The sequence below is a fragment of the Malaclemys terrapin genome, chromosome 6 (genome assembly GCF_027887155.1).
Source record: "Malaclemys terrapin pileata isolate rMalTer1 chromosome 6, rMalTer1.hap1, whole genome shotgun sequence".
Taxonomy (NCBI): Eukaryota; Metazoa; Chordata; order Testudines; family Emydidae; genus Malaclemys; species Malaclemys terrapin.
The window spans coordinates 128,045,222-128,069,862 of NC_071510.1; the positions used below are offsets into that span (position 1 = coordinate 128,045,222).

Here is a 24,641-nt window from a genome sequence, read left to right on the forward strand (position 1 = left end):
TGGAGAAAGCTGAAAAATCACCTCAGTCACTGCACGCTTGGAGACTCCAAAGGACAAGACAGTGAAGTGCTGACAATCCCATTTATCAGTTTTTTACGGGTGGTTGACGAATACAGCCCATCAAAATTTTCTGAATTTCAATTTTCGAATTCAATTTTTCATCGAAGTTTTGACCAAAACAGAAAGTTTGGGAGTCCTTTTTCACATAAATATTCGTGGACAAACTCCGCCCTGTTATATGACCCTCTCTAGCGGCAGCTGAACAATTTCAAATTTCAATGAAAAATGTCATCAAAGTTTTGAATTTCAGTTGGGAAAAAATGGGACCGATTTTCCCCATTTTGAGGAGGGGGGAATATATTTTTCAACTAACTATATTCTATAAAGTGGGGAGGAAAAACCAGCCAGACTGGAATGGGACAGACTTAGCTAACCAGAAGGGGCTCCACCCCTACTGATCTTATGAGGTTAAACACTCCATTAATTGGAAAAAAAACAGTTGGGATAAGGGAAAGCAGGAAATTCAAGTGCCCCGCTGCACTCACCCAAAGCTGTCAAGCATAAAAGATAACCACAAACGAATCAAACCTCAGTAGTAATAATAAAGGCAATAATCACTGAGCTCTGTCAGCAGCTGGTTCCAAGGAGGACACAGCCCTAGAGACTTAGTCTCTCCTGCTCTCTCTCTCTCTCACTCTCTCTCTTTTTACAACCTGAACTTGAGTGGCAGCTCCATATTGCTAACCAGTTTAATTATTAGCACAAGTCTCAGCCTTGCTTTTCAAAAAGCTATTCGGGATCAATACTGAGCCTTGACAGAGTTAATATTACCAGTTTCCATTTGCTGGTGCTATTTACGGAAGCTGTGAGGCGCCTGATTTACACACACACAGAGCAGCCAGCCGACAGGGAAGCGAAGGGTAGCTGTCGTATCTTATGAGACAGTTAGATGTGGGGAAGAGCTAGCAGGAACTCCAGGTAAGCTGCTACTCCACATGCCAGAGGCCAGTGTGATACATCTCCCTGGAAGAACTAGTTATTTCAGGACACAATCATTCTCACAGTGTTTTCTTCTTCTAAGGCCTGGTCTAAAGTAGGATTTTGGCCATGTCTACCCTAGGGAAGAAAGGGGTTAGACAAGGCAGCTGTACTTTAACATGTGTTAGCAGGTCAAGGTCATCAAGAGAGCCGAGGCTCCATCTCAACCCACTCAGGCACATGTCAAAGAATACACGGCCCTGATCACACTAGACTTTGGGTTAGCACATGTGAGCTAAAACGTGCCAACATGCCTTCTAGCCGAGCCCAGACAAGGCCTCAGAGCAGAATGTCAAACTGCACGGTGAACTCTTAATGTGCAGTAGCAGGGTCCACATGGACAGTTCTGTGCAGTGAGCTAGTGTGCTAGAGATTTACACCCCCGCTTGCTGCATACTAAGTAACAGACAAGGCCTCAGAGTAGAAGGATGGCTTGTAATTAAGGCGTTTGACTCAGACTCAGGAGATCTGGCTTCAGTTTATCACTGGGTTTTGTGTGACTTTGAGCGTGACCCTTAATTTCTCTGGGCCTCAGGGTCCCATCTGCAAACGATATTTGTAAATGCAAGTTGATGATACTTCCTTTCTCCCACCTTTTGCTTGTCCCATCTATTTAGAGTGCACCCCTTCGGGGGAGGGACTGAGTCTTCCTAGGTGTTAGTATGGTGTCTAGCAATCATCTCATTGGCCCTGATCTTCTCCAGACTCTCGAGGCACTACAGGAAGACAAATAATCAATATGTTGGGCCTTTTTCTCCGTTCCTTTTTTATACATTTAATCAGTTTATTTATTTTGATATGTTTTTAAACACCACCACATATAATGTCTATTGTGTTGTTGCGTTTTTTTTGTATACTGCATGTTTCACTTCATTTGGCAAAGAGTACACAATATTTCCCCCCCAAATTCCTGCATGTTGTTCCATTTCTTCCCCACTAGCATATCAGGGTGAGTTGTCCCAGCAGAGACCTCCAGTGGTGATACCCCTGGGACGTGCTGCTGCTGCTGTCACCATTTGATGATGCCTATAGTGTACTTTTGGCTGTTTTTCTAGTCTATTCTAGTCTAGTCTAGTCTAGTCTAGTCTATTCTATTCTATGCGGTTTCTTATACTGCTTAGATATTAGGAACCAAATCGTCAGATGGATTAAATCAGTGTAGCCCCTGCTGAGTAGCTGGCCCTACATTTTCACGTGTTTAATGGTATTGGGTGCTTCTGTTTGAGGGACATGCAGAGGATCTCAACACCTTTGAGGGGGACCTTGATTTTTCAGGAAGTGATAAACTAAAAATCAGGCACCTTTGAAGACATTTGGGCACCTGAATTTGCAGGCAGCAAACTTCAAAAGCGCCTTCAGTGCCTAACTCATTTATTTCAATGGGATGCAGGTGCAGAGGTGCTTTTTGAAAATTCCTCTAGACATCTATCTGCATTTCAGGTGCCCTAACTACCATTGGTCCTTTGTCCAGAGCAAGAATTTCAGTTAAGCCTTACCTCAAAACCCAACAGGGAATGACTGCGGCAGAGGGGTTGTGTTGACACCCTGTGGGTTGAACAGGGTAAATTCTATCTCCTCCAACCCTTGCATAGCTCCCACTGATGGAGGCTTTGTGCAGAGAGGGTGGATTTCACTCCAAGAGACAAAGGAACACAGTTTGAAAGCTGCAGCCAAAATTCAGGGCTATTAGACCTGGAAAGCTTTTGTATACTTGCTAATCATCCTCTTTTTAGAGGCAGAAAGTGCAAAAGAATCTCTGCAAATACTTAAACACCCTGATTCTGGATTATCTCTGATTAGTGAAAAGGAAGGTGAAGTATCTCAGGAGTCCAGGAATGTTGGTCTGTGATTATTTGATAATCGATCCTTATTGTTTCCAGCTGAAGTTTATCTATCTCACTTTCTCATGATGGTCTCCCCTTAGCCCCTTATAAATTAGATCCCTCCAACAACAACTGCTGCACTTTCCCTGAGAGGCAGTCTGAGCTTTTGGGGGAAATTTTACAGGTTCCCAATTACATTTTAGGGTTGGGCTTGTTCTCCCTCCCCCCCCCCCACCAAAAAAAACAGTGTTTTTAACTCCCATGCTTTCAATAGCCTCTTTTGTAATCCTCAGGGGTATGTGTGGGAGGATAGCCAGGTAGTATGAGAAAGGGCTGAAAGCCGGGACTTCTGGGGGTTTTCTCACCTCGGCCATTGCTTATGTGAAAGTCAGCACATCTCTTATCTTCTTCTGTGTCAATTCAAATAGTTCTGGTAATACCTTCTCCATACTGATGATGTGACTCTCCCTGCCCCTGACACAGGGCTTACTCCTGGGTAAAGTTATGATATGGTGCTCATCACGCTAGTACCTGAAATGCCTACATACAAATTCACCACTCAGCCCCCAAACCTGATAGAAGAGGCTAAGAGAAATGACCTCTGAATGCCTAAATGTAACCCCCAGACCTTTGTGTGTTGTGTCCTCTCTCTGGCTGACACACAGAGGATGTGACTCTGTTGCAGCCCACAGCTCCAAGAAATGGCTCTCCAGCTCAAGTGGTCATGACACTTGCTATTTAGTGCTGGAAGTCCAAGGTTCTATAGCTGGCCTTGGCCAAGGTGGTGGCCATCCCATAAATACAATTCCTGTTCTCACCTCTTGCATCAAAAGTCATCACCGCAAGCTCTTTGGGGCAGAGATAAGCACTTATGGACTGTAATGGGGGGTGCCCATCTGTGGCACTCTACAAACAGCAAATAATTGATGTAGGTAGGAGAGCCATGTGGGTTTTCAATAGAGTAAATCCCTTTCGCGTGGCTGGCCGCGGTTAGCCGCCTGCTGCTTTCGGATCTCTGTTTTTAAAATCCTTCTCTTTCCTCTCCCTCCTCTTGCAGGGTGTGCATTTGTGAAATACTCCTCGCATGCAGAGGCCCAAGCAGCCATCAACGCCTTGCATGGCAGCCAGACAATGCCGGTGAGTAGCAGGCTAATGGAGGAGAACGCCTTGTGGGTCTATTCTGCCCAGGCTGCCCAGAGGCCTGATGAAGGGGCAAGGGGAGGAAGGGCTGATGATTTATTAGTGCTTTCTGAATCTTCTTCCAGGAAAAATGGATACCAGCTGAGGCGTGTGGGGCCTCGGGTTTGTTTAGCCACTCAATTAAAAGGCCAGGGTGGCACTGATATCGTTTCACAGACATGTGAGCTCAAGAGGCACAGTGTCCCATGACCAGTAATGATCGAGTTTTGATTGTCTGCAAAGACACACAGTCATAAATGTTGTACCAGCTGGGCCAGATTTATCCCTGGGGTAACCCCACTGGTTGCCCAGGGATGATTCAGGCTTGTTGCCAGTGTCTAAACGCTTTTTCTTTGCCAAGGAATAACGGTCTATATGGGAACAATGAGGAGCCTTTTTGGTGTTCAAAGCAGAGAAAAGCACACAAATATGACAATTTCTGATCTGTGTTATGCATCTGAAGAAGTGAGGTTTTTACCCACAAAAGCTTATGCCCAAATAAATCTGTTAGTCTTTAAGGTGCCACCAGACTCCTTGCTGATTTTGTAGATACAGACTAACATGGCTACCCCCTGATACTTGACAAATATGACAGAACCAGAATTTGGGGCCAAGCAGTACTCTAATTTGCACCTCCGTGCAACCACCAAAAAGTGCAAAGTGCGGTTCTTATCCTCATCTCTACAGCTTAGAATTAAAAGAGCTGTGAAGATATTTAGAGTCTTCCTGGCCATCAACCTCAGATCACTCCATTTGGACAAACGCCCGGTAGGGTTGAGGTTCCAGCCTGATATTTGGGGAAAACATGGAAGGCTTATTTTGCTCGTTCTCTGACACTGACTCACTCACTTACACACAAACACACACATACATCTGCCTTACACAGAGGAGAATGCACAATTTAATAACCTTAGGGAGAGACAATTTGGCCTAACATTTTTTGCTTTATTATTATTGGTTTGTGACTTTTATTACTAATTACCAATAAGATAAATGCTATGAGGATAAAAAAGTACATTGACAAATTGGAAAGGGTTCAGAAAAGAGCTACAAGGATGATTTGAGGTCTAGAAAAACCTGCCTTAGAATAAGAGTCTTAAAAAGCTCAATCTCTTTTGTTCATCCAAGAGAATGTTAAGAAGTGGCTGGATCCTGATCTACAAGTATCTACGAGGAGAGAAGATTTTAGATAGGAGAGAGCTCTTTCGTGTAGTAGACAAAGGCAGAACAAGATCTGATAGCTGGAGGCCGAAGCTCGAAAACTTCAGAAAAGAAATGAAGTGCACCTTTTTAACAGTGAGGGTAATTAATCATTGGAACAACTTGCCCAAGGATGTGGTGGATTCTCCATCATTTGAAGTCTTTAAATCAAGATTGGCCGTCTCTTTCTAAAAGCCCTGCTGTAGCTCAACTAAAAATTATGGGCTTGATGAAAGAACCACTGGATGAAATTCTCTGATCTGTGTTATGCAGAAGGTCAGACTAGTTGATCATAATGGCCCCTTCTGGCCTTAAAATCTACAAATCTCTCAAGATAGCGCTCCCAGACCCCAGTCAGGGATCAGGGTCTCACTGGGCTCGGAATTGTACACACATGTAGCAAGGAGACAGTTCCCAAGGGACTTACAATCTTTGTTAAAGACAAGATGCAAGAGGTGGGCAGGGGGAACCACAGGTGGGGGGCTGGAGGAAAGGAGGAGGGTGAAGTAAGGATAATATGAGCATGTTGTCATGTAGACGAGCTGTGCACAAAATACAGCTCACCACCAGTCCAGCTGTTATCCTGCCATCTTCCTTTTTCCTCATCATCCCTCACCACTCAGATCTACCTCTTGTGCATTAGGGGTCAGAGTTTGCATGGAATTTCTCCTCTGCCACCCCAGTGAATCAGCTGAGTTTCTCAGGGTGAAGGTCAGTGCAGAATTTGGACCGTTGCCTCAATTGTTTTTACTGTTCATTTACACCAGAGGGTTATTACCATTTCTGTCAACTACTTGTGCCTGAAATATCCTTGAATAACCAAACCTTTGGCTACTTAGAAGGCATTATAACTTTAGCTTTACTCTCTATAGTGCCTTGCATCCAGAAGGACTCCAAAGTGCTTTACAAGTCCCACAAGAAACCCCACAATCCCACAGGACCAAGCCCACAAGCAACCTCAGCACCCATCCATTTCAATGGAGCTGAAGGACAGTCAGCATCTTTCAGGATTGGGCCCTAGAGAGAGAGAATACAGCCACCTTGGGGGTAGAATGTGCCAGCTGTGTAACAGCACACAGCAATACTGCACTGAAAAATTAGACAGGAAGTGGAGAAGTATACTGCAACCTCTTGAAATTGGAGGAAAAAGTAGCATTTTTTATTTGTATGGCATCATTGGGGGGCGAGGGTAATGTGTTTTTCAGGCAAATGAGAACATCAGGGGTTCGATCCTGGCCCTATTGAAGTCCATGGGAGTTTTGCCATTGATTTCAGTGGATGCAGGATTTCACCCCACTAAGCTCAGTCAGAGTGAGATGGGTAATACAATGAGAAAGGAAAGCGGGCCACGGGGGAAGGTGAACAGAGAGCAAAGGGTCAGCAGAAAGCATTCCTGGGAGAACATTATGGATCAAAGACCAGATCCCCAGCTGGTGTTAATGAGCATAGATCCCTTGGAGACAGCTCATCTGTTTTTTTTGCTGGGTCCTGTTTTTTCTCAGAATCTTCCTTTTGAGGTAGGAAGCAAGGAACAATCCATTTCCAAATGACCAGACTGCAATTTGACCAACAGAATTATCGCTCCTGCTCTTACCAAAGGTGCAAAACAGTCATTAATGACCCAAACGGCTAGGGCCTTGGGCCTGGTTCTTTGTGAGAGCAGTGCCAATGAAACTAATCAGCTGCGTAATGGCTGCAGGTCCAGTTGTGACGCTCTGCTCAGGACACCCAGAACTGTAAGCCCCTGTGCTATCCCTCTGCCTCAGCACCATTAGCGCTAGGCCAGCTTGTCCGGCTGCAATGCCATCTCCAAGTTGTCCCTGTGGTTCAGCCAGTTTAAATGGCTCATCCTCATGTACAACCAACGGGGCATCCATCATCATTCTTGTCAGGTCTCGAGTCATTCATTCTTGCAGCAGGCTCCTGTTTCTCCACAGCTGCCAGGATTATTGCTCCGCTGTGACTTCCTGTTCACACAACATATGCTACCGAATAGTTTCAAAAGGCAACTTTCTTTTGTGAAAGTTTTTTTTAAAACCCTTTCCTTGGCTAGAAGCCTGGCTGCCATTCATCAAACACCCTGTACCTCTGCAAAAAAAAATTTTCTTCCTTAGAGAGACCAGCAACAGTGCAGGCAATGGTGGTACAAAAGCGCCGTTCTTTGTTCCAAAGCAACTGATTCAAGGAATTACTGCCCATAAGTCCTTTGCTTCTGTATAGGGTCAACAGTTTCATCCACAGATGTTGACTGATGGTGCTTTTATGGCCTCGTCTACCATAGTATCTAAGCACCTCACAATCTTTTCCTGAGTTTATTTTACTGACTCTAAATCCTTTCATTCTATATGAAGCCAACAGTTTCATCCACATTTCTCTTTCTGTGGTACTTATATGGCCCTCTTTAGCCTGGGTTCCATGGCTTCTGTCACTCTGTCCTTTCCTGGTTCTCCTCCTACCTCTCTGCTTGTTCCCTCAGCATCCCTTCAGAGGAGGCTCCTCTTCCCCCTCCCTCCAGCTTTCTTTGAGGGTTCCACAGGGCTCAGTCCTCGGTCCTCTTCTCTTCTCTCTCTATACCTTCTCTCTCCACAAATTCAGCTGCCAGCTCCAGGCTGACTCCTCACTGATCCACCTCTCTACACCAGACCTGTCTCCTTTTGTCTGAACTCAAACGTCAGAGCTTGCCTCTCTCACGTGTCCTTGTTGATGTCTAGTGTCAGCTGAAGTTGAACATGGCTAAAACAGAGCTCTTGAATTCCCACCCCCATTCCTGTCCCCACTACTTCCTTTCTCAGACAACACCAATATCTTCCATTTGGGCCTCTCTAGTTCCTCGCATCTGGACTGTGTCTAAATCTTGAAAATTCTTTCTGCACAACATCTCTAAGATACAGACTGCCTTATCCATCCTCACAGCTAAAACGCTCACCCAGACCCTCATAAGCTCATGTCTCGATGACATCAATATCCTTTCCCCTGACAAATGCCATCTTGCCCTGCTCACATCCATTCAGAATGCTGCTACAAAGATCATTGTCCTACCCTGTCATTGTGACCATCTCCCTCTCTCCCTGAATAACTCCACTCGCTCCCCCTTCTCTATTGCATCAAGAATACGCTACTTGTCTTCATTTTCAAGGCCTGCCGTGAACTATCCCCACCCTATTGATCATCTCTCACTATCAAAATGTCAACTCCCACCTCAGATCAGCCAATGATGCCAGCCTCCATCATCCACTTGTTACACTATCAAACAAGCATCTTTGTGCTTTCTCCCCTGCTGCCCCACACACTTGGGAGGAGCTCCCCATCAACATGCATAGAGCAACCTCATTATTCTCCTCCATATGCCTCATCAAAACTCTCCTTTGCCATGATGCCTACAAAAAACTTAAGAATGGGTAGGCTGTTGGTGCGCAGAGACCACTGTCTATCATGCTGACCAATGTTGTTGCATTGTTTCCATGTACTCCCCCATTGGTCTGTCTGTATCCATCTGTTTTCTCTTGTCTTACACTTAGATTGCGAGCCCTTTGGGACAGAGTCCGTCTTTTTTTCTGTTTCTGAACAGCGCCTAGCACTATGGGGGCCTGGGCCTGGACTACTAGGTCCTAGGGTAATAAATCATTATTATTCAGAATTAAGTGTAGACATAGTGTAGGTCTCTCAAATCCCATGCTGGTGCTCTAGTCAATGGATCATCCTCTGTCCCATCCTATTAGCGCTTGCTTGTTCCCTTCTTCAGTTTCCTTTGAAAATCTGCTGGTGGTACCCAGTGCAAAATTAGAGTTTATTTGGGAGTGAGCAGACTCTCTAGTTAATCCTAGTTCAAGAGCTATGGATAGAGACCGGTGATCTGGAGAGAGAGAGGTGTGATCTTCACAGGTGCTGACCAATCGCATCTCCCCTGAATTTCCATGGGATTTTTGCCTGATCAAGGCAAAAATTTAAGACTGCATGATTTGGCCTATTATTATTGTCCGCTTTAATAATGGAATAAACACTAAAGGTGCAGGGGATTGGCATGGTTAAGCACCCAAATGTTCAGTTGCTCAACCAGAGCGTCTCAGGGATGCAAGGTCAAACTGGAAATATTCCTAAGGGAGGATTTCATGATTGACTACCAAGACTTCTTTCCTCGATCAAGCCACCCTCTTAGTGGCACTACTTCATCAGGTTCCAAGTCCTTACACTGACCTCCCCGGATATTGGACCGGTCCCCCAGTCCCAGCAGGAATCCGGAAGTGCACACACAAACCAAAAATGAAACTTATTTCCCTCAAACAAGTGACCGGAATTCTTTAAACTTCTGCAAAAGTTAAGGGTTGGCACAGATACATGCTTATCTCCTCGTAGATGTACTTGGTGACTTTTTCAGGGATCTTCTCCAGCATCGTAAACCTCCTGGAGAAGTGAAGGGAAGATGCTGCTGCCCATTAAGCTCTTCACAGCACTTGCTCCTTCTCTGAAGCCCCAAACAAGCTGTGGGGTGGTATGGAAGTGTTTCTACAGTGCAAACTAGAGATACATGATGCTGCATGCTGCCCTACTCCTGCTTCCTAGTCTAGCTCATAAAGATGTTTCCTCCCTAGAGGATGGCTCTTCAAAGTACTTACGTGGCCTCTGTCACCTCTAATGTCTCACAGACATGAATGGTAAGGTAGGGAAATATTCTGATTCCCATGTTATGAGCAATGAGCTGAGGTACAGAGAGCAAGGTCACACGGTTAGGTTGGTTTTTTTTTTTTACTATACTATTAAAACCGTAGTGTCTAGGAGCCCCAGTCACAGCCCCTTTGCGCTAGGTGCTGTACAAAGACAGAACAAAAAGACAGTCCCTGCCCCAAGGAGCTTACAAGGAAAGAAAAAATTGGCTTTTCAGCTACACTTTGAGGAAAGTGTCTCCTCTCCACAGAAGCAGTCAACTTTTCCTGGCAAAGCTGATAATGGAATTGTTTTCATCTTGAAAACTTTTGGGTTTGGGGAGTGTTGACAGAGTCATTTTTTTTTTCTGCTGAAAATAAAAGCAGTTTTCAACCAGCTTTAGTCAGCACCCTGTCTTCCTCCAGATCCTTCCTCAATATCCCCTCTCTCCCATGAAGGCAATGGGAAATTCCCAGTTGCTTATGACTAGCTTGACAGCCAGTTGAGACTTCTGCCATGGAGTGTATTTACTTGAGTTTTTTAAACAACCAGAAAAGTACTGATTCAGCACCATCGGCCACGTGTCCTACTGCTCCTTACCCCAGCCATGACCCTGAAAATGCTGAGGTCTTCCTAGCTTAGACTGTATTTAATAGCCCAGAGAAGCAGCTGTTTTACTGCCTGCATTCAACATGGAAATTCTCTCTTCAGGCTGGAACAGATTTTGTAGTTCACTAGACTGGTGGGACGAAAACTCTGGATCAGATCACATAGGTCATAGAATATCAGGGTTGGAAGGGACCTCAGGAGGTCATCTAGTCCAACCCCCTGCTCAAAGCAGGACCAATTCCCAACTAAATCATCCCAGCCAGGGCTTTGTCAAGCCGGGCCTTAAAAACCTCCAAGGAAGGAGATTCCACCACCTCCCTAGGTAATGCATTCCGGTGCTTCACCACCCGCCTAGTGAAATAGTGTTTCCTAATATCCAACCTAGACCTCCCCCACTGCAACTTGAGACCATTACTCCTTGTTCTGTCATCTGCCACCACTGAGAACAACCGAGCTTCATCCTCTTTGGAACCCCCTTTCAGGTAGTTGAAAGCAGCTATCAAATCCCCCCTCATTCTTCTCTTCTGGAGACTAAACAATCCCAGTTCCCTCAGCCTCTCCTCATATGTCATGTGCTCCAGACCCCTAATCATTTTTGTTGCCCTCCGCTGGACTCTTTCCAATATTTCCACATCCTTCCTGTAGTGTGGGGCCCCAAACTGGACACAGTACTCCAGATGAGGCCTCAGTACTCCAGATGTATGTCACTGGATCAGAGTTACTAAAATATTTATTAGTGTAACAAATTCATGCTGCACCTGGGGCCATCCTGGTTGTCATGCTCCTGCAGTCAGTAGCCACCTGGCACTTCATGGTGAGAGTGGCGGTAAAACTCAGATCCCCACTCCCAAGCACAGGTCCCTACCATGTAAACTCATGGAGACGCTGCGTTACATGTTGGAGCTGATGACACACAGCTGAGTGATTCTGCATTCAACCAGTAGAGGGCAGTGATACCAAAATTACTAACCTGTAACCTACAGTATTATTACTATTGGTTTCTTTATTATACATTCCTATAGTGCAGCTAACCTGTACAGTGCTTTACAAAGCATAGGCTGAGACCGTTCCTTTACAGTGTGGTGGGGAGGAGAGGGGGACAAACAGCTGTTGTCATTCAGCCAAGTTCGGGATGGGGGTAAATGCAGAGAAAGACTCCAGGAGAGGTGGAAGGAGAGTGGGAGGAGATGGGCAAGTAGAGGGAGGAGAAGAACCAAGCTACTGTGGTCCTGATGAAGTTGTATCTTGCGCAACTCGTATGCACAGCGGTGGGGAAGCTACTTTTATTGTGCCAAAGTGCTGGATAGGCAGAAACTCCCCAGGAGGAGGGGCGTGGTGGCTGCGGTGAGCAGGGGCCCACAATGCCATACATCAGCTGAGGTATTTTTAACAATTATTTTGATATAAACAGCTCTGAACTTGAGAAGCTCCATGTAAATGGGAAGCAGTGGGGCTTGTAATTAGGTTTGTGTACACTTTCATAAATTGCTGGGAAACATCAAAGCCGTGATAGAAGGCTGTGGTGCACTTTATTTCTTTCTTCTGTTCTTCTGTTAATTGAACGGTTGATGTGTGGATAGGAAGTGCTGGCTTCATGGAGTACTATTTACAGACCCGCTGACAGCTGCACTGTGAAAATTAACAGGAACAGAGCAGCCTCCGTCACAGCTTTTCCCATAAGGGACTTACTTCAAATTGGATCATTTCTTTCATAGGAGAAACTTTCCTTGTCTCGTCCCTCTCCCCCCCGCCCCCACATACACTCCACTTCCCATCCCCTGGCAGCTACCTGGTTTTTAATTTTTTTTAAAAGGCAGTTGTGTCATTTTCTGCAAAGTTGGGGAGCGTTTGACCCAAACCCAAATCCTGCCATATTCCATTCATGCCAGGAAGCCTCACCCATGAGAATTCAACAGAGCTCCTCACTTGAGTAAGTTTGGCAGGTGTGGGTCCCAAGAGCGAGCGGCCTCAAGGGATGTGGCCCGCTCCTTTAGATGCCAAGCGATGTTCTGACTTCAGGGGGAGCAGGGTGGGATTCACCCTAGCAGATTCCTTCTCCACAACTAGGCTCCAATGGCTTGTACTGACTCTTTGTATTGCGGTAGCCTCAAGAGGCCGCATCTAAGTTGCTGCCTCTTTGTGCTGGGCACTGGGTAGACACCATAAAAGAGAGCCCCTGCCCTCAAGCTTACAGGCTAACAGGCAAGACATAGCATGTAGGTGAAACAAACAGGGGGGAGGGAGGATGGCAGTGAGAACAGCATGGTTTGACTTAGAGGAACATTGTGCACAATTCACAGATGTAATAAGCCAATCGATAGAAATGATCACAGCAGCTGCACACCCTAGCCCCAGCAGAGAAGAGTTAACTCAAGGACCCTTGAATGTCTAAAATATTAAGGTTAACAACACAGTGAGGGTGATTAGAAAGAAATCATGGCATTAACAAGAGTCAAGTTTAATGGCACCTTTCCACCCCTTTGCCTTCCAGTGCTTGTGTTCATATGTCACCTCTCTGGATTGCAAGCTCTTCAGGGCTGGCATCTTGTCGTTACCCCTGTCAGTAAAGGACTTAGTGGACTGCTGGTGCCGGATGGGTAAATCATCGGCATCATCAAGTGTTTCAAGGGAACCATTTGCACTTTATATTCTTTGTTGAATGCCAACAGTGGGCTTGGCACTGTGCAATACACATGCTGTCCCAAAGAGCTTGGGGCTAAATCCACAAGGAGACTGAGGGGTGTCAGAATTCAGCATCATAGCCCCTTGCAGCCTCGTGAGTGTGGTGCCTCAGAATGGGAGCCGCAAAAGCCAGCGTGCTGAGGGGGGAGCCACCTAGGGTAGCCAATGGGAGATGTTGAGGCGCCTATCTCCAGTTGGGATTCTCAGCCAGGAACTGCGGGTAGGCACCTAAGCAATTTCTTGCAAGAAAGGTGGTAGCACATGCCTAACGCCAAACAAAAAGGAAGAGAGAAGGAGGTGGGCCTCTGCCTTGTAACCTTTATTCCAGTGGTTAGGGTACTTACCCAGGATGTAAGAGACCCTGGTTCAAATCTCCTCTGTATCTGATGTAGAGAAGGGATTTGAACTTGGGTTTCCCATTGCTCAGTAGTTGACCTAGCCACTGGACTATTGGCTATTTGGGAGGAGTTGGTCTCGCTCTCAAATTCTTGAGAAATCTTTCCCAATTAAAGTTTTGTCGAAACTGATATGTTCCCACAAAAAGTTTCAGTTTTGAAGCATCGGCATTTTCCGACAATAACATTTGGTCAAAAAATCCCATCCAGACGTATGTTTTCCCCAGTCTCTGTTTGCTATCAAAAGTTACCACAGCCTAAAACTTAGGGGTCAGTTTTCCCTCAGTCACCAGGTCCCCCAAGAGGGGATAGACCTTTAGAGTTTGGCCCACCCCACTCCTGCCACCACCACCACTTGTTTCACTTCCTTTAGCCAGAGGTTCCGGTAGCACCCCGGCAATAATATCTCTTACGTCCTACAATAAAATAAAATAAAATCCCAGGGCAACGTTCCCTTCCTTCCCCATTGTTTCATAAATGAACTAATAAATCAGATGTTTCTAGGCCCCGGAATAGAATGCCAGGCAGCCCGGCTGCCTGACAGGGGGTATGAATCATACCGGCACCGAAGATGGCCTTTTGGGGCCTAAGCACTCAACTGAGCTGCATTTCCTCTCTAGTCACATCTCCGTAGCAGTGCAGGCATCTGGCAGGACAGCTAAGAGGCCCAGGGGAGTTGATAGGCTTCAGTTGCAGTCTTTCTCTCTCTTTCTTCCCTTCAAACTGTTCTGCGCTGCAGAATTCATTACCTCCAAATGGGCTAAGAGGGATAAGCGATAGTGAGCCTCACATCTTTGCTTTAGACAAAAGGAGCTAATTGGCGCTATAATGTCCTTTTATGGCTCCAAAGGGAGGAAGGAACTAAATCAACAACAGGAGGAGGTTGCCGGGGGGTTGGGGAAGAAAGACGCAGCAGCGGAACGTTGTCGAGGTCTCAATGCCATCAGAAGCATTCCCCACAGGGTATTCCACGCTCAACACCTGTCTCTTTTGGATGAAATTAGAACCTGGGAGGGCTAAAATAATTTCCAAGTACTGACCTTTCCTGAGGGACCACAGCCATTTATAACCCTATGGTCCTAGAGACATAAAACATTCCCTCTCTTACAAGGAGATTTCTAGCCCAACAGAGGGAATTCCATTGGATAACACAGAGATCCTGTATTAAGAACACCTTCTTCCTGTAGAAGAGGAGGAATTACAGTCCCAGGACTGGATCTTTATCACTTTGATGGTTTTCTTTTCCTTTCTTGCACCTTTTTCTCACTAGAATCCTGCTCCAAAGCCCAGTGAAGTCAGTGGGACCTTTCCATGGGCTTTCGACCAGGTTTGAATCACTCGGGATGCTTCCACCTATTGTCCTTGAATCCATGTCTTCCAGTCAGCTCACCCTTAAAGCACGATATCTTCACTGGATGGAACGAAGAAGTTCCCATGAAGTCTCTTCAGGAATGAACAAACCCCTTTCCCGTAGCCTACACAGATAATCCTCAGGAATCTGCCTGCATTTACCCATTCCAGAATGGCCTTTAGTTGTAGGTGACTTGGTTGGTTTTGGCCAAAGCGGTCAAATGATGACCAAGATCGTTTTTAAAGGTCAAGATCACAATACCAACGTTCAGATGAGATATTAAGCCGAGACCCTTGCAATTTGTGGTTGTGAAGGATCCCATAGTATTTTTGCCAAAATTAGATTTATTAATCCAGGTGTCCCAGCCAAATTCCAATGAGTTCTGGGTTCCTAAAATCCCCTGGCGGTTTCAATCAGATATGATATTCTGCTTCATTTCCTGCTCTAAACTCTTGCCTGGTCCTGTGGTACACTCTTCAACAGTTGCCATGTTTCACTCATAGATTCCAAGGCCAGAAAGGACCAGTGTGATTATCTAGTCTGATCTCCTGTATAGCCCAGGCTAGAGACCTGCACCCAAAATAATTCCTAGAGCAGGTCTTTTAGAAAAACATTCAATCTTGAATTAAAAATTGTCAGTGATGGAGAATCCACCACAACGCTGGGTAAATTGTTCCAATGGTTAATTACTCTCCCCATTAAAAATGTATGCCCCATTCCCATTTGTTTCAGTCATAGACTCATAGACTCATAGACTTTAAGGTCAGAAGGGACCATTATGATCATCTGGTCTGACCCCCTGCATGCTGCAGGCCACAAAACCGTCCCTACCCCTTCCCTTGACTCTGCTGTTGAAGTCCCCAAATCCTGTGGCTTAGTGACTTCAATTGGCAGAGAACCCTCCTGTTAGCGATCCCCGCCCCATGCTGCGGAGGAAGGCGAAAAACCTCCAGGGCCTCTGCCAATCTACCCTGGAGGAAAATTCCTTCCCGACCCCAAATATGGCGATCAGTAAAACCCCGAGCATGTAGCAAGAGTCTCCAGCCTGACCCTTGTTAGCCATTATACTATTTACCTGCCATGGCTCGGTATTCCTTGGCTAAAATCATGTTTTTCCATTAAACCATTCCCTCCATAAACTTATCTAACTTAATCTGAAAACCAGACAGGTCCCTCGCCCCCACCGTTTCCCTTGGAAGGCTGCAGAAACCAACTCACTGGGACCTTGGGCAAGTCGGCACCTTTGTGATGCTTTGGGGGTGCACTCAGACCAGTAAGGGGGGGTCTGTTAACACCTGCCCGGTAACCTCAGGTGCCCATACGCTGTTACTGAGCCCTGACACCAGCACCTTGTCCTGGAAGCGGATTCTTTGGCATATAAAGGGCTAAATCCTCAGCTAATATAAATCAGCATCACTCCATTGAAGTAAATGGAGCTACACTGATTTTACACCAGCTGAGGGTAGAGCTCCATATGGCTGTCATCGTGCGGTGCCTCGGTTTCCCCATACGTAAAATGGAAATGATAATGCAAAGGTGACATCAGATTAATTAACAGAGTGATGGTTGTCCATAGTTTTGTGATCCTGAGATGGAACGTGCTGTGGAAGTGCAAAGACTCATTATTATTTAGGCTATCATAGTGAAATGTGTTAATACAGAATGGATACAGTATAGAAGTGATTTGTAACATGCTTTAATGGGCAGTATATTTCTAACTAAATAATGTTATTGAAGTATTCCTTAGCCTGTGCAATATTCCTAATTTGCTGGCCCTTCTTTAACTTTTATTTCTTTTTAAAATCATTCCAGTCTAGTCTACTGAAGTTCTTAAACCAAACCATCACGTTGGTATCTGAGCAGAAGTATTATCCAATGGGTAGGGTGCTGGAGTGACCTAGGGTCTATTCCTGGCTGAGCGATTGACCTGCTGTTTACGTTTAGACAATTCACTTCTCCTATCAGTGACTATGTCCCCTCCCATTTTTTGTCCATCTTGCCTATTTAGATTGTAGGTCAGGGGACTGTCTCTATATGTTTGTACCCTGCCTAGTGCAAAGGGTCTTGATCTTAGCTGGGTCTCCCATCATATAAATAATTGAGCTGCTCAAAAAATTTCGTTCACATTTTTTTCCCCATAAAAAATGTTTTTTTCACAGTAATGAGGTTTATTTTCAGAGAATATCCATTTTCCAAAAAAAACCCCCAAAAACAGATTTTCATTGAAAAAATAAAACCTTAAAAAAAAACAAAACCCTAATGAAAAGAAAAAATGTTTGGGGGTTTTCCGTTTTTCTATGAAAACCCAATCAAATTAAACGAAAACCTTTTTTTTTTTCTTTTTTGTCAAAATTTTTCATGGAAAAAAATACATTTTGACCATTACTAAACAATAACAATCGCCTTCCAGTAGTGCATGAAGCGATGGGAATAGCTCTGGCGTGTGTGAATTTATTATAAATAGATTGAGCCACAAAATTCAGCTCTGGAGTGGGATCCAACCTTTTCTAAAGGGTTGAGTTATTTGGATTTGGGGTTTTGATTCGGGGGCCATCTCTAATATCTGAGGTATGTATAGTTATTCCTAGTTAAAACCAGGTACAGTTTCTCCACTAGTTAATACTTCAGTTACCTGCAGGAAGCAATTACTTTAGCTCAGAGTGATACCAACTCACAAGTGTGTGGGGGAGTAAGACTTAATCAAGCATCTACTCCAAATAAATTACAACTCAGGAGACCTGTGGATGGAAGTACCTGCAGCTATCATCTCTGCTTAGACATTCCCTTACCAAGGGAGTAGCATTATCAAAGGCCTCTGTCACTCTAGTGCTGGATGAATGTCTCCTATCTCCTTCCGTCTCTGTCACCCACGGCTCGAGCGTGTCTAAACTGGCTCTCAGGACTCTAAAGTTAAATCGCTCCTTGTGGCTGCCTTCCCACTCATCTTTCAGATGAGACATGAAATTGAAGCCCTGAGTATGAAAAAAACATGGCATATTTCACAAGAGCAGGGTAGTTCGTCCTGATGTCCTGGCCTAATTCCAGCTTGTGTAATTACATTCTGCCTATCTAACGTTCCCTGTCCTCTGCAAGGTCTAATTGGGTACACTGTTATTTTTCACTTCCTGTCCTAAACTTCAAGGATACCCAAGTGTCTTTACAAACTGGGGCCAGATCCTCAGCTGATGTTATACAGCAGCCTTGATTTCAGTGGAGCTACACAGATTTACATCAGCCGATGTAGCTCTGTTTTCAGTCTTGGCAACCCGCTTCTCCCATTGATGCTCAGTGCCTAACTTCGGGCATGCTGGTTTGGAAATATTGCCCTTCATGGCTTGCTCAAGGGCACCTATCCAAATCAGTTTCACGGCTGGGAATAGAACTGCAGGCCAAGATTTTCAAACGTGGGCACTTAAATTCAGATGGTGGCATCTAAATACGTAGCCTGATTTTCCAAAGTGCTGAACACCCAGCAGTTTCCATTGACGTAGGTGCCTCGATACGGACACAGGGCTGAGATTTCAAAAGGACCCTAATTGAACTTGGGCACCTAAATCTCTTGGACACGTTCAAATCCCAGCCTCGCAGCCTAACTTTAAGCAGCCAAAAACTTTTCACTCCCCAGCCCTTGATCTATCCAGTGAGCTGACCTCACTCATACCAGATATACGCCACAATTCAGCAAAGCACTCTCACCCGTGCTTCACTCCGGTGGGGCTGCTCAGATCATTAAAATTAAGCATGTGCTTAAATGCTTTGCTGAATCAGGGCTGTAATTCATGAATTTATAAAAATAATCTAAATATTTCTAGGGCGAGTTGCCTCACTGAACCCAGAGGTCCTTACACTTATAGACCCTACTAAATATATTATATATATATACGGCATTGTACTTTCAGTGACATAATTTCTCAAGACTTTTTCATTGAAAATTGTGCTAGAAGACATAGGTTTACCTGGGGTAGTACCGTATTATTTAGTCTTCTGTAAAGTTTATGCTTAATTTGTGTATACACTCCATTTGAAGGGCCATAACTAATGGGAAGCACTCCAGACATCCAGGGAAAAGATTTGTTTTCGTGCCCTTTTAATGAAATATCAATGGATGGATATTTTATTTTTAGTTGAATATGAAATTTCACAAGCGACCTGTCAAGCACCCGTTTTCAAGTATGACTTTATTTCACACGTCAAGACAGGCTGGGAAATTAGTTTTTTCCCACAGAGGACTCTGATTAGGGATTACAAAGTGAGTGTAGTGGAGGGGTATTTTTACCTCCATTTTTTTTCCCTCACAGTGCCAGGCTGCAGAATGTCTGCCTCTGCTGACTAAGGGGAGCAATATATTACCAGCTGCACTGGGGGAACAAACAAGGATAGTCACGTTAAGTAGACTTGCCAGCCTAGGAGCGAACGGGAAATAATATCTACCTCTTATATAGTGCTTCTCAGCAGTAGATGATATAGCACTTAATAAAGGAGGTCAGGAAGAAAGGAGTTGAGCTCCAATTTTAGCCAGCTTGTTGCAAAGGAAATATATAGCACTGCCTCATGTTCATTAAGGGCCTGATTCAAAACCAGTGGAAGTCAGTGACTTCCATGAGACTTGGATCAGGCCCACATGTGGTGCTTCGTGTTCCAACATTCTCCTCTCTGAACGGCACTAGGGAGCTCCTGTAATAATGCTTTGTGTGGAATAATCGGACAGGAAGATGAGGAGTTAGGCAGGAGGTCAGGCTAGATTTTCATCATGGTCCTTCTGGCTTTGAAAGCAATGAATCCATGAGATGGGGACATAAATAAGTCTTCCCCATCCACGGTTTCACCCATGGATCTCAAAGCACTTTTCACAGATTAGCGATTTAAGCCTCATAACACCCTGTGGGCTCGGGAAGTACTGAGGGGGCCCAATCCCATGGAGTCCAATGGGAGCCTGTCTGTAGATAACAGTAGGCCAGGAGTCAATTCTATTATCCTCATTTTGCAGAATACTAAGGCCAGATTATCAGCTGGCAGCTACACCAGTTTATACCAACTCAGGTTTTAACGGCCTTGGGAGATGATATAGATTTCACATGAAAGCCCTACAGAATTCCCCACCCATGTCCATTGGGAATCTGGCCCATTTAATCATAGAATCACTTGAGGATCACCTGTTCTGTTCATTCCCTCTGGGGCACCTGGCATTGGCAACTGTCAGAAGACAAAACATTGGGCTAAAGGGACCTTTGGTCTGACCCAATAGGGCCCATTCTTATGTTCTTAAGGTTAGGGTTGGAAGAGACCTCAGGAGATCATCTAGTCCAACCCCTTGCTCAGAGCAAGACCAATCCCAACTAAATCAATGATGACCTTCATGATCCCACATGATGAATTAGTGGCAGATGCTGGGGATGAAGTGTGGTCTTATGCTTAGTGTATTAGCCTGTAATTTAGAACAGCTGGGTTCAATTCCTGACTCTGCCACACGTAAACTGTAGGTCATCCAATTATTCTGAACCTCAGTTCCTTAGCTATAAAATGGGGATAACAGTGACTCTCAGTGCTCTCTCTGTCTTGTTTTTTTTTTTTTTTAATGTAAACTCTGAAGGGCTGGGGCTGTCTCTTGCTGGTGCACGTACAGCATCTAGCGCACTGGGGTGCTGATGTCATTTGAAGCTTCTAAGCACTACATGTAATACTGCTACTAATAATGTCACCCATGAATCCAGACTTCCAGGCCTTTGCTCTAACCACTTGTCCAACGCCCTCCCTTTCACACAGTAGCCATCTATTACTTATTACACAGTGGGATCCTTGAGGAAAACTCCCATTGGCATTAATTTTGTTCTTTCTGAGGATTAAAGGCAAAATCTAGCTGTGGTGGAGCAAAACATCTGCCAACTAACCATGCGTTGCTGCCAAGGTCTTACCTGCCTTGGCAAGCATTAGATATGTCAGAGGAAGGCCTCATTTTTCCCCACCAGCCACATCAATTCGCAACGACACTCAGTTCTCAGAATTAACAGAATTCTAAATGTCTGAATAAACAGAGGGGTAGATGCCAAGTTACTTTGTGTTGCAAATGAAGCAACAACCAGGGAGGATAAGTCTCCTTTACATTCCATGGCATTTTTTTTCCTGATAATCCTCAGATTAAAGCCCCGTTTGATTCCACCACTATGTTGGTTCAGCACTGCATGTGAAGAGTTGCACCTAAGAAGCCATTTGCAGTGCACAGCGATCAAGTTGATTGGTCCTATAAAATCAACTGTACTGCATATTGGAGAGCGCCATCTACTGGCACTTTGTCTAGTAGCTATATTTGCATATATACTATATATACACCTCTACCTCGATATAACGCTGTCCTCGGGAGCCAAAAAATCTTACTGCGTTATAGGTGAAACCGCGTTATATCGAACTTGCTTTGATCCACCGGAGTGCGCAGCCCCGCCCCCTTCCCCCCCCCTCCCGGGAGCACTGCTTTACTGCGTTATATCCGAATTCGTGTTATATCGGGTGGCGTTATATCGAGGTAGAGGTATATTTGCATATATACAAACATCTCTGTTTTATAGAGCAATCTTGTAACATGCTTCTTCGGTTTGGCTGCAGCCAGTAGACTTCCTTCTTCCCCCTCCTTCAAAATTTGGATAACATTTACTATACCAAATCCCACACTATTTGTAGATTGGCGTGTTTCTACCTCTTTTTTTTTTTTTGTATTATGGTAGTACCTAAAGGGGCAAACCAAAATCAGGACCCACTTATACTAGGCTGTCCAAAACCACAGTGAGACAGTCCCAAAGGCTGAACAAACAAGACAAGCAAAGGACTGGAGGTAGGGAAAAAGGTGTCCGGAGAGGTGAAGTGACTTGCTCAAGGTCTAATCCTAGCTCCTGCTTCTTCCCAGCTTAGTACCCCCTCCACTAGACCACTCTGCATCTTTCAAACACCTCCCAGGAGATAACAATAATTCCCTTTACTCAGCTTCAAAATCTTGCGTCCTTTAAACTGTGTTCCTCCTTGGCTAACGCATCTCTCCCGTGTTAGGCTTCAAAGCTGCACTGAGCCACCCAGTCTACCCTGGCCCAAAGCCTCTCTCCAGCACGGCTGCAAATAGGTTCAGATCATTAGATCCAGGTTACCAAACAGCCTCTTGGATCAGGGTTAATTAAATGAGTGTTGAAATCTAATTAAGGACTGGTCTGGGCGATAATTAGCAGGAAATGTATGCATTAAAATATTCATTTGTCGATGCGCTGCAATTAAGAATGTGATTTGGGGAAGGATCAATAGCTACATCATGTGATTAAAAAAAAATGAGAAGTTGCCCGGCCTTGAGCAGAAACCCTGGTGAATGTGGATTTTATTCTGCTTTGCTCTCTTAATAACTCCTGGATCCCACTCTACATCCTTGAATAGGGCATTCATCTCTCCCTCCCTTTGTTTTGCTAAGCCATTTGTTTCACTCCCTTGTTCTTCACCACATTGTTCAAGCGGGTTATAGATTTATTAGCAAGAGGGAGAGAGAGAGAGAGTGACAGGTCAAAAAGAAAGATTCCTCGCCAATGAAAATCGCTTCCTGTGCTGCTAATCCAGGGGAACATCGCTCATTGTGTGGCCTCAGACTGTTTCTTTATCAAGTTAATTCCTCGGCTCTTTATTCCTTACGAGGATCTGCAGAAGGTGCTGCATATGCATATGCTGGGACTCCATTATTATTATTATTAATTTACTTGTATTATCGTCGTGCCCAGGAGTCATCGACCAGAACCCTGTTGTGCTATGCATTGTATGTGCATTAAAGTATTTTATTAAGATATTCCTAACTAGCAGCAAAGCAACTCTGCCTTCAGTGGAATGGATATTATTCCCCAATTGGGGGGGGGGATGAAAACCAGTTAATTATACTCCCCCCGTCTCCATAAGGGTGCATCTATACTGGAACAATTAGTGTCCATGTTGCAGCAATAGCCAGCAACAGGGCAACTGTTCTGGTGCTAAACTGGGGCCACCGCGTTGCTCCCACGAGAGCTGGTCAGACATTTTCGGACGGAATGGTTTTCTGTAGTTAAAGACTGATTTGACGAAACTGACCTTTCCATGGGAATGGGTCCATTTAGATGGAAACTGGGCAGGTTGCCCATGGAGACCTGCCTGGTTTCCTGACAGCTCACCTGCCTTCCCAGGCTGACTGCAGCAGCTGGGGTCTCCAAACAGAAGGCTGTCCAGGCTGCCAAACTTCCCGACTACTTGGGCAGCTGGCTCCCCAGTGGCTTGGGCTGCCTGACCCGTTAGAAAAATTCTGCTTTGATTTGCCCATAACTAGATCTTTTTAAATCTTTCTCTCCCACAAAACATCCCAAGCCAGGATGAATATTTTTTCAAAAATTCAAAATTTTCCATGGGAGGGAAATGGGACCTGCCATTTCTAGCCAGGTCTAGCTACCACCTGTGCATCTGCACCGGAGCTGAGTTGCTAGTGTAGACAGGGGCCCAAGCAGGTTGGCATTGCTGCTACCATGGATATAGCTGCAGATTGCTGGCTGTTGCTGGACTAATAGTACTAAGGCTCAAAGTCAATTAAAGCCAGGTTCTTGTCCCACTGAGCCTAAGACACAAGAGTGAGTGAGAGGTAGAACAGTGCACCTTGTCCCATTTCACAGCTGATTGCTACCAGTCACCTGCTAGGGTGATCTGGTTCCCTCATTTGGACAGAAGATCAAGGCCTTAGGAGTGAGAAGAAAACATCAAGGGAGCAAGTGGAAGAAAGTCTGGCTGCCTGATTCGTTTGAGTTTGCATGTGTTAAAAAGGCATATTAATTACCAGCTGTAGTTATGGCTCATATATTACCAGAAAATCCCATATGTTAACCGCACTGTAGTTCTGTTACAATGTGCATGAAAAATATCAACGTGCCTACCATGTACTCTCTCCTAAGTGGGAAATAAGCCCAACGAGGTGAGATTTTCCAAAGTGCTCAGAGTTGGTTTCTCTCTGCTCTGACTGAAAACTTCCCCTGGTGTCAGTAGGAGCAGAAAGAGAGAGCAACTCTGAGTGTTTTGGAAAATCCCTACCCAACAACAATCACGTCAGTGTCTCTTGAATTTGAACCCAAGCAGGCTCAAAGTTTGGCACAAAGAGTTTGCCCATCCCTAATTATTGCATTTCCACTGTCAGGAGAGCATGCCATCTGTGCCAGCTTACACAAAAGGGTTGTGGTCTTGTTTTCCTTGCTGAGAAATTCCATTGCTCCAAATGAGTAGAGCTTTCCTAACTGCAGCTAACAAACTCTGCATTCACAGCAGGGTTCACCTTCCCGCGACCGCTCCTGAGGTCACCTCTCAACTTCTTACAGTTCTCGAGATAGAGGAGGACACTCTGATCCACTTATCACCACTTTCCCTTCCCTGACTTAGCTGGAGATGCTGCAAGATGCTTAAGTATCTTCAGAGTGTGGGGTGCTAAGTTCTGGAGCCAAAGCTGACCAGTGTGGTCTCCCCAGACACAAGCGTAAAAATAGTGAGTGCTGAGCAATTGCGGGAGGCAGGGGTCCCACAGGCAGGATCTGGCAGGGATAGAACTAACCCATTGCACTGTCCAAAAAATAAATCAGGCCAACTGGAGTGCAGAAGTGACTAGCTTGCAGTGCAATGGCACCAGCTCTCAGTTTAAATCCCTAATAGACCAGCAGTCTTGCTAGGTGGAAAAGGACACGGCCCACCTCTTTGCAGAGG

General features: G+C 45.1%; 1 protein-coding gene across 11 annotated transcripts in view; it reads left to right on the forward strand.

The window, feature by feature from the left end:
* The window catches only part of CELF4 (CUGBP Elav-like family member 4), an 861,689-nt gene that overhangs the window by 701,502 nt on the left and 135,546 nt on the right, over positions 1 to 24,641 (forward strand). For all 11 annotated transcript variants that reach the window (XR_008445494.1, XM_054032838.1, XM_054032839.1 and 8 more), the window contains exon 5: positions 3,919 to 3,998. Coding sequence is in view for 10 of the 11 variants with exons in the window: in XM_054032838.1 (XP_053888813.1) it covers positions 3,919 to 3,998 (80 nt within the window). In the remaining variant the exon portion in view is untranslated. The remainder of the gene's footprint in view (positions 1 to 3,918; positions 3,999 to 24,641) is intronic.